Source organism: Populus trichocarpa, chromosome 19 (assembly GCF_000002775.5).
Source record: "Populus trichocarpa isolate Nisqually-1 chromosome 19, P.trichocarpa_v4.1, whole genome shotgun sequence".
NCBI lineage: Eukaryota > Viridiplantae > Streptophyta > Magnoliopsida > Malpighiales > Salicaceae > Populus > Populus trichocarpa.
The window spans coordinates 9,202,516-9,213,805 of NC_037303.2; the positions used below are offsets into that span (position 1 = coordinate 9,202,516).

The window sequence follows — 11,290 nt, forward strand, 5'->3', positions numbered from 1 at the left end:
CTACGACAAGTCTTTTATGCCTCTCCTTGCATAAACTCTCTTCTTAACTTCTTTTTTTTCCCCCGATTTAGTGAAACCAAACCAAATAAATTTAAAATACTTAGAAGTTGACTGTTGATTTTTTTTTCTTTTCTTTTTTGAAATGAACTGTATATAAAATATGTATTCATTATAATTTAGTGAAGTTGGGGTATTTAATTATTAATGATTTTAAAGGTCGAAGTTTAAAGAACCTCATTGAACTTTGTTTTGCAATTGTTTTAGTTGAATAAAATTCATAATAATTTTATTTTTCTTGATTTTTCTTCTCTTTTTAGTAAGGTTTTTTTTAAAATAAAATTTTCTAAATATATGTTTAAAGATAAAAGTTTTAGGGAGTTAAGTGATAAACTAACTATATGAAGAGTAAAATTAAATTAACTATATGATATAAATAAAATATTTTTAATATGTTACCATTGTTATTGGTCATTTTATATTCAATACAACCATTTTAAGTATAACATATTAACCATAATATCAAATAATAGACTCAAAAGATTTATAGTATGAACCATTTCATTTCAAATCATAGAAGGTAGATCCTATCATAGTGATATTGAGTGATTAACAAAGTACCAAATATAAGAGGCCACAACATTGAGTAAAGAAAGGTACCGATTTTTGTGAAGTTGACTACACCTTGACCAAGATTTACCCTATTTTCATTAGCTTAAATTTGAAGAATTATTTTTTTGAAGTTGTATTTTAAAAAATAATATAAAATTATATCAAAGTAGCTTACCACTCATTGTAATTTTTTCAAGCTCTTCGAAAATATTTGGCAGTGTAATAGCAGTTGCTTTTCAAATAACTTTTCGTGCTGAAATGCATGCCAATAATGTTTTTTCATTTTTTAAAAATCATTTTTAACATCAGCACATCAAAACGATCCAAAACATATAAACCATATTAAATTTTAGCCCAAAAAAAATTAAAATTCAAAATGGTTTAAAGTTCGAATCTTACACCTAATTCTTTCTAATTAAAATAAGGTTCCAATATAATTAAAATTAAATTTCAATATAAGATAATGTTAAAGAAATAGGTGTGTTAGAGCATGCTTCCTAAGTAAGGTGTTCGATGGACCTTTGGATAGCATAGGGGACGAGGCAAATCAATCAAATCTCTTTCCACTCTTTTAATCATGTCCTAAGATTTATGTCCAAGCCGTCCTGTTTGCTTTTTCTCTCTTTTTTTTCTCTTCAAAACATGTTGAGAGCTCTCCTCCTTTGTCCCGACTTGAAGGAGATGTCCCTGAAACGCTCCTACAAAAAGGAAAACACGCCCTGTCAAGTTTCAATACAGCCCTTCGTAGACATTTTGTTTAATAAATGATCATTTCTCCTATATTTTAGTAATATCTAGCTAGTATGATAATTATCTTTTAAAATGTAATTTTCACTTGTTACACATCTCCCATCCACGAGATTCCAGAAAGGGGTTTTACGATGAGTTGAATCTTTGATTTGTCAGCATCACATTTTTACAAGAGAACAATGACCAATCGAGAAGGTTTTCAGCCACTACCTTTACTGTGTCGTCACGCTCTTCGCCAGATTGCGTGGCTGGTCAACATTGTAACCCCTTAGAACAGTCAGATGATATGCCAGTAACTGCACCAAGAAAGGTAAGTCAGGTTGCTGACGCATCTGGTAATGCTTAATGCAAATAGACAAGGTCTGGCAGATTTGTAAAGGAGAGCATATGGATTGTTATGAATGAAAGGAAAAAAGGAAAATATTAAGTTCTTGCATAATATATACTTTCATGCATCACAAAAACATGCATTCATGACCATCATTTGATGATACTGATTTTCTAAAGGAAGTTCTGAGTTAAGATTCACCGCTGAAACAAGGTATCTGGCAATTGGCACATAAATCAACCTAAGCAAGCCATGGCCCGAATGGCGAGGACAGAAGCAAAGGTGATACGGCCCGCCCTTGGAGCCACAGATTGAATGGCTAGGATATAAATACTACTTGACATGAGATGCCCTTGCACAGTTTACTAAATGACAAGTCAGTGAATTTAGCTACTGATTATTCCGAATTAAAGTGGACTGATTATTCCTAATCAAACACACGAACATGCATGCACATGTATACTTTCATTAATGAACAAATGCCAACGGTAGTAGGAATACCTGCAAAGGAACTATATTAATTACAGGTTGAAGACAATCCTCAACCTGTGGAACTTCAATTACTCTACCAAATCCTCCAGGGCATGCAGACACAGCATCACCTTTTGAACACATGACTATTAAGCGACCTTTGCGGGCATGAAGTTGCTGAATGACTGACTGTTGCTTGCTGTCAGACCACTAAAAGGAGTCAGTATCAAACACATGAAAAATATTTGATGAGGAAGCATTCAATACGTACAAAACAACAAACCTGAAGCAGGAATCGCGAGTAGCAATGACAATAATAGTAAGATTCTCATCAACTAATGCCAAAGGACCATGTTTCATTTCACCAGCAAGCATTCCTTCACTGTGCATAAGTGCTACTTCCTTAACCTTTAAGGCACCCTCCAAAGCCGTTGCATAGTTGTAACCTCTCCCAAACACAAGAAGAGACTGCTCCGCAATCAAAAGTTTTGCAAGATCCTTCATTTCCTGGTCAAGCTTCAGGACCTCCCTGACCTTGTCTGCAAAAAATCAAGACTTAATATATAGTTTGGGACACAAAAAGGTAGACTATGACAATATATGGAAAAAAAAATGAAAAAAAAAATCAGAAACTTACTTGGCAAGTCAAATAGACCATCTATTATAGCCTCTCTTCTCGTTTGACTAGAAATTGCATCACCTCCGATTGCTAGGGCTAACATGGCCATCACTACTATCTGACTTGTGTATGCCTGTTGATAGCAGTGATAACATGGTTAGGCACTGATAGTAAATGAGATGAACAAAAACAAATAAATTCAAAGCCATCACCTTGGTGCTTGCCACGCCTATTTCGGCGCCTGCATTTATATGAACACCACAATGTGTACGCCTAGCTATTGCACTGCCAACAGTGTTTGTTATGCCTACACACAATGCACCATTTTCTAAAGCATATTCCAACGCATTTAATGTATCTGCAGTTTCACCAGACTGGCTGACAAAGACTGCTGTATCTTCTCTGTATATAGGACCTTGACGATCCAACAGATCACTTGCAATTTCCATAGTGACAGGGACACCTATGTTTTTACATGCAGCAAACCAGGAAAATTGATAAAAATAAGCAGTACAAACAAATTATGATTTTGCAAAATTTACTGTGCCAAACAAGACTCACCAGAAAGTTCTTCCAGGATGGGTCTAGCAGCTAGAGCAGCATTATAGCTTGTACCACAACCAATGAAAACAATACGTCGACTCCTTCTAATTGTTTTAAAGTGATCCTTGAGTCCACCTAAAAGAACAGTCTTGGCTTTGCAGGAGCCTCCACGTATAAGCCTCCCCCTCATGGTGGTTTTTAGAGATTCTGGCTGTTCATGGATTTCTTTCTGCATGTAATGTTCATAGTTTCCTTTGTTTATTTGTTCAACTTCCATCTCAAGAACAGATAATGCACGTTGCACTGATGCAGGTCTAGAGAGGGAACCTCCATGTCTTCCCTTGTCATTGTCAAACTTCAGGATTGACACATTTCCATCCTGGGATAATTATCAACATTGCAGGTTACAAAAAGAAATTGGCACTATAACAGGACTACTTAATTAGATTGTAATGAATCCAAGAGTCAATTTTCCAGCATATATTGGTTATTTTGACCTATTATTTACACAGTAAGTAATTGCATATCTCAAGGAAAAAGTAGAGACAATTTTAAAGAAGAAAGTATCAAGTCATGACTCTACATTCCAAAGAGACATGCATATTATTGCCAAGTACATTCCAGTAAATTATGTATTTGCAGCATCACCAAAGCATATCTTCTCTAGAAACGAATATTTGAATAATAGCTGAATTGATTTTTTGAGGAAACAGGGAGCATTCTGCCTCAAATCAACTTGGTTCTAAAAAGGGCTTTAATGAAGTAACAGAGTTTTAAGGGTGTTGGTGAATGAACAAAGAATTGTTTACCAACTGGATGTTTCAATGCTTTGAAATTTTTCCAGATTAAATGATGAACGAAGCAGAAGGGCATGCATTGATTAAGAGGTTGAAAGGTTGATAGCATCTTTTACAAGCTATAACCGCATGAAGCTGACTCTTTCATCTCCCATATCCTTAACTGGGGCCTCATATATCTATCACTTGATATATGCACACCAAGTTTTTATGTGGATGAGCTAAAAGCAGAAAGAATAAAAATAATGCACTCCAACTCAAAGAGGACAGCCTAATGCAGAGAAAGGGTAAAGCAACAAAATTAAATTGGTTATTGGTCAAAGTTTCGATGACCTACATCTAAAAGTGTAAATGGCCTTGTCTTTCATTCTTTTCAAATAGATAAATGATGAATAAATCATGGTATAAAAGATTTCAAAGACGTTGACCTTGTTGATGAATATCATGCAGCAACAAGAGGGGAAAACAACTACCCTGTCCTATAAAGAAAAAACCCCATCATATGAAAACCAATCGAGATCCTTTGATGTGCTGGAACAAACACGAAAAGAGAAATAAAAAGGAGACCTGATTGCAGGTACCATATATACCACAAACTCAACCATAAGGCCACAATATCTAATCTTCTGAATGGATGAAAGATGAGCTCTATAAAACATGATCAAAAAGATCTTGTCCTTCTTACAAGGCTCCTTTGCTACACAGTGGTTATCAGACCATAATTAAATGAAGAATGAAAGTATGGGCAATAATAAAGGCAATGAGTGTCTGAAATTTACATCTACTACGATGAACAAAACCATCTTTGAAAAAATAACTGTTCTCTGCTATTCTTCCCGACCCAGACTATGATCAATATTAAAGCCTTGTCTGACTTGACCAAATTTGTGTAAACTAAGGTCAGAGAGTGTGCACAAAAAATATGAGGTCTTATCCACTTTGACCCATTTCTATGGAGCCTATCATCAAAAAGCTCCACAGAATATGGATCTTAAATCCTCCCTGTATAGGCCAATAACTCTACTCAGCTTTCCGGTGTGGGATTTGAACTAGGGTTCCATGCACAATTTCCATTTGCAACTACCATCCCTAATTCTCAGTTTCAAGGGTGTATTAATACAATAAAATAACCACAAAGTCAGGGAGGAAAGAGAAAGAGAAGGGAAAGTTAAGGAGACAAACAGTAAGGGGTAAGAAAAAAGTATTCAATGGCATTGCTAATGTCATCACAAATACTCCTTCATCGAAAGCACCTGCTCCAAAAATATATAGGTGATCTAATATAGGTATTGAAAACCATAACAGTCTCAAGTTAACTGTTAACTTGAGTTAAACAGCTCTATAAGCCATCATATCTCTAATAAAATCAATGACGACTTGGGAACTTCAGTAGACATCATTATGAAAGGAGCTATTGAATCTGACAACATAACAGTAAAGCAATTTTTTTATGTATAAATGCGAAGAAATGAGGTGATATTGAAAGTACTAATTCTCTTGTCAGGCACATAATCAATTACTTGAACTTATAAGATTTTCATCTTGCAAAGTCAATTAAGCATTCATCTGCAAGAATATGTTAACCCAAAAGAAGAAGAAGAAGACAAAGAAGAATATCTTAAGATCAGTATTATGAAGGGCAAAAAATATCGACCTAAAAAAGAGATACAATATCGGGAAAACATAACATAACAAGAGAATTAAAATTAACGAAGACAAAGGAGTACCTTAAGATGAACTACTTCACCATCCTCAATCACCAAGACCTTTTTTGTGTGCTCAACAATAGCATGAGCATCACTGGACAGAAACAGCTCTTTTGGATGGTCATTATTTGAGAGGAATTTAGAATCATGAAATGTTGGTCCGCTGTTAAACTCTTCATTTAATTCCTGATAGAAGCCCAACCGTAAGCTAATATTAACAGAAGCATGAAGCTGATACAAACATGGGAAAAGATATAGTAATGCCAATAATCCAGACTTTCTGATCCATCATGAAGAGTAAACCATCAACTAATCAGCTAGCATAAGCTTTCAATTATAAGTTGTTATTTTTTCATGCTTATTAATACTTTGAAGTAAAAGCACAGGCATCACTTCCTAACAGACTAGTGGCTGCATTAAGAATAAAGGGGGGAAAAAGCAATCTGTAACAGTGTTAACTTGCTATTCTTACTCTCAATACCATGAGAAGCAAGACAAGCAAACAATCTTAATTACAGCTTGCAATGCAGGATATATCTTGCAGCACAGTCCTTGATATCATCTAATTTATGTCATCATTACCTGAGTTTATACAATACAGGATATAGGAAACCTTATAGTATAGTGGACGCAAATTTATGTTTTCACAAAATAAACAAACATAATTTTCCAGCTTTACATTTGTATTTCTAATGAGCCAAATTTGTGAAGCAGAATAGCAATCCTAAAGGTCAGATAAAAAAAATAAAAAATAAATGGAAAACCATGAATGCAGTTATCTGAATGCAAAATCTACCAAACAAAGGCTAGTCAAATTCCAACTTCAAGACTACGTACATCCTCAGTTTTTCATTACATGAACAAATTTTGATACCAGAATTGAGCCCCTATAAGTTGTCTTAAAGCAAGAGCACATGAACTAACTCCCAAATGCACATGTTTCACATATCATCCAACCCAAAGAATGGCTATGGACAACCAATCAATATGTATATTGGGAAGAAAAATGAAGAAAACAATTCTCAAATGGAATAGTTACATATTTTTTAAAATCATGGCTTTAACCCAAATTTTTCAGAGTACTAACCAGAACCGGTAAAAAAAAAATTGTACCCAAGAACTTATAGATTCAAATTTCTAGGGAGAAACTAGTGCTGTTAGAAGCTTGTATACTTCTTCAACAAACTTACTTTAACACCCAAGAGCAATGGACTTCCACGTTTGCATGCAATTAACTCATTTGGATAATGTAGGCTCTTAAAAATGAGGGCATAGGCTCCTTCAAGATGCCTCATGACTTCAAGCACAACTTCACTAAATGTGACAGTATGAGAACCTGCAACACAAAATGGAACTGAGTAATTTAATGTCACCTTAAATTTCACTTCTGAAGAACTATAAATGTCGCAAAGCTTTTTCAGAGAAACATGAAATCAATTTCCTAAAAATCACTGTCATAAGTAACAAGATGCAATCAAATCAATTCTACAAAAACTTTCAGAGAAAGTTTGACTTTCATCTAATTGTTGTGTACTCCAGATGGCATGCAGCAATACTACAATGCCTTGGGAGATGATAGGCCTTAATGAATAAATAAAGCACAACAAACAATATAGAATAGCCCCATCACCAACTACAATGTAAAATCATTTTCATGTCCATGAAAATTGTTGGCAACAAATAATAGTTGTTTCCAACATGCTGTATTAAGTGGAAGGATTAAACACTCTTCTGTTTTGATATTATATCCTTTGAGTTAGTAGAAATTACAAGCTATCACTACGATGCTCTTGCAGGCAATACCATTCACACAACTATGAAGAATCATAATTCTATACAGTTATGCCCACTACAACAGAGAGATCTTGTTTCAGGTTACTATAGGTTATAGCAACTATATTAATAGGACTTTCACATCCTCTGAGCAGTTTGTATGAAAAGGATTCTGGTACCTCACTTCCTTTAAGTAAATTACATTAACAAAGTAATAGCCTTGTTTGATAAATATTCACAAAATGAAAACTACCTTCTCCTTCATTTGCTTTGTCAAAGACAAATTTTGCAAGCTTTGGTATTACTTCTGTGTCGGTTTCAGATTCAAAGGTGAACCCATGTCGAATAAGTGTTTCCTTTAACACCTGAAGATTTTAATAGTGAAGTAAGAATTCAGTATAATTTTACTGGTATTAAAAATACTGCCCACTTCAAAGCATACAAGTAATCATGTAGCACATTTATATGGTTAAAAAAATGAAATGAGCTATGAAATTTCAAAGTACAGGAAAGGATGGACTAGCAAAACAGAAAGCCAGAAAGCAGTAATTAGAATGGCTAATTTCATCTAAAATGTCATAAGGAAGCACTGGTATTTTTTTTGTACAATCTACAAGATACAACCTGACAAATCCAGTAGTTGTTGAGCTCTTGACTCAGTGAAGTAGGACAGGGTAAGAACAAAGATAAAAGAAGCCAAATTCCCTATAAGAGAGGGAATGGTAGAGCAAGTAAAAAGAAAACCCTAAAGAAAGGCTAAATCCCAACAGAAGAAAACCCAATAGACGAGGGTAAATCCCTATCGTAAGGGCTGAAGGATTTGAAAGAAAACCCCGTAGGAGAGAGTTCAAATAAAAAGAAGAAGAAAAACTCAATTCCGAGTTTTAATATATCATCATCATTCCCTCCTACAAAGTATATGGTCTTTATATAGACACCAAGAAAACCTGGTATTTTAAACTAAATATGAGTTTAAAATACGAAATAAAATTCATAATAAAATTCTAAACATACTGAATTACAAACAAACAAGTAAACTTTCTTGTTCTTGTACTGCAGAACTCAGCTAAGTTTCTAAACAGCGATTCTGTCCTCAAAATATTCAAATATAATTGCCAGCATCATTTATTAAGCACTACCGATAATTTGCAACAGGAAATGAAAAGAAAAATAAAAACATAACAGAATGTTTGAGAAAGACTTATTGGCAGTTTTCAGGTGAGAGAGAGGGAGGGAGTTCACAAAGTAGGAACTTTTGTGATTTCCTCCATTAATTCACATCACCATTGCCATCACCACCAACAGTCCTAACAACTGTGCCACTGTTAACACTAATACAACTACATCTTGTCCAGCCAACCTCACATTCCAGTCACCAAATAAAAGGGTGTAAAGGGGGGGAATTGATACCACTGCAAAATCACTAGCAACACTACAGTTATTTCTTTGCCTGGCACCACACTCCACCACCATCAGCCAACAATTGTGAGGTTCATAACTAGTCAACTATCACTCAGTCTCGCCTACGTTTCCAGCAATGTATCCATTGCACACAAGCAATGCTAAGACTAACACAATGACTGAACACCCGCTACCTTATGATCTCAATCAACACCACCACCAGTTTTGTCAATAACAATTGACCTCCTCATTACTTCATCGGCGTTGTCTGCATGTTTTGACACAATTTACAGGAAAGCTATCATGAAAAACACAAAAAGAACAAGAAACTAGTGGGAGGAACAGACATATCAGAACAATCATATACATCTGAAAGAAAGTGGGTTAGTAATAGAAAAGGGTTTCCACTCTTCCAAGCTAGTCCCAAAGCAGCCTCAACATCAATTATAAGTTAAAAAATAGGACCATATTTGCAAATACTATGAAGAAAGACCGCTAGAAGACTAAGACTGGTCATTTGAGCAAATAACGCTTTAGGAGAAAGTAAATGAAACTCGAGACTAATAAATCCTAGACTATCTGAAACAAGTCTATAGTTTCTCACCAAGGATACCGACCACAAAAGTTAATTACTAGACTGAAATATACAAAACCACTGCCAATTTAAGAGGGTGTATAAATGAAAGCTTTTGACATGGGCATCAAATTTATCAGAGCTAGATGCATAACATTATACATGTATTTCTTACGTAAGCAAACAGAAACAGAGAAAAGTGGACATAACGTGCAAGCCGAAAATATGACACAGCTTTATCAGCCTGATCACATAACAACAACTCGTACCCTTACCGAGGAGGCTTCCTACAAATATCTCTACGTAAAAGGAAATATAAGTGTTTATGGAACTTCAACTTACATCAATATCATTACAAAGATATCATTTCCACTATAATCTAGAGAGGTACATCACCATTGTGGGTGATGGTGAGGAAAGAAACAATATCTGGTAGCGAAGGCTTAAGCAAACCTGATAATTAGTTATGACGCCATTGTGAACAACAAGGAATTCATTTCCATCACCAGATGTTTGTGGATGGCTATTCCTTGGAGCAGGCTCTCCATGAGTAGCCCAGCGGGTGTGTGCTATTCCAGCATGGACACAAAAGGATTCTTCCAAATCTAAACCCATGGCATCAGCCTCTGGAAATACAAAAGATTAAAACAATGAGTTGCTTTGAGAATTTTGGCTAGTAAAGTAGAGCGGTCCATCATGTGCATGCGTATGCAGTTGGCAAGCTGGTTAAACCCACTTTTTAGGAAATAAAACATAATAGGACTTCCTTCTTTCTCGACTTCACCCGACCCAGTTGAATCAATACGGGTGGGTGGGTACAACCTCCGAACTGGGTTTTCCGCAAAAATCATAAATAAAGTGCACGTCTCTTTCTAAATCCATTCCATAATCAAATTAGATCAAGCAAGAAAAGAATTAAAGATGCCGGGGTTTCTCGTAGATCAATCAAAAGAAGAGAGAGAGAGGGAGAATTGGTTACCTTGATAGACAGATTTGACAAGGGATTCGATGTTTCCTTCCTGACGGAAAACAAGAGGTTGGTTGTGATCAATGGAAACCCCGGCGGAATCATATCCTCTATATTCAAGACGCCTGAGTCCGTTGAAGAGAATTTGGAGAATAAATCTCCTCTCCCTATTGACGTTGTAATTCAAATACGCAAATATCCCACACATCCTTTCCTTTCTGTTTTTGTTTTCCTGGTTCTAGTTTATATAGAGAGACTTGACTTTTGACTTTTCTCTTTGTTTTCCTCGTTTAGATCCATCTCGGTGTTTTCCTCCTCTCTCAATTTGTTGAAATCCTTAATCACCATTGCAAAGCCCAGTCAATCAGCCAACCGTAGGAAAATAAGTTTTTTTTAATAATATTAACATAAATTAGGACTAGAAAGAAGATAATATTAGTTATAAATAAAAGCCTCTTCGTCGGATTCGTGTCGGTCTCAGAAACTAGATCTAGACTCGACTCCATCAAACTTAGATAGGTTCAATTTAAGCAATCATGAGACAACGCAAATTATAAGTAAATTAAACGTGCAAAAATGGCATATCTTAGTGAATGAATAAGCTAGCCTATTTTGAATTTCACGTGTACACCAAAAACAAAGCAAAAAAGTAGGCTATTGTAGCATCATCGTTGACCAAAGATTTTTTTTTTAGTAGCTTCCAAGCATTTGAGATAAAGATATTTTTTTGTGATGGTAATTATTTTTTATTT

At 35.2% G+C, this 11,290-nt stretch overlaps 1 protein-coding gene across 1 annotated transcript; it reads right to left on the reverse strand.

Moving 5' to 3' along the window:
• Positions 1-1,043: 1,043 nt before the first annotated feature.
• LOC7459227 (glutamine--fructose-6-phosphate aminotransferase [isomerizing] 1) lies at positions 1,044-11,061 on the reverse strand. The gene is made up of 12 exons (XM_024591500.2): positions 10,551-11,061; positions 10,025-10,197; positions 7,850-7,961; positions 7,014-7,159; positions 5,845-6,009; positions 3,339-3,699; positions 2,990-3,240; positions 2,796-2,910; positions 2,442-2,697; positions 2,189-2,357; positions 1,570-1,655; positions 1,044-1,307 (listed from the first exon to the last, which is right to left on the reverse strand). The coding sequence occupies exons 1-11, from the start codon at positions 10,744-10,746 to the stop codon at positions 1,572-1,574; spliced, it is 2,028 nt and encodes a 675-aa protein (XP_024447268.1). The 5' UTR covers positions 10,747-11,061; the 3' UTR covers positions 1,044-1,307; positions 1,570-1,571.
• Positions 11,062-11,290: the final 229 nt, after the last annotated feature.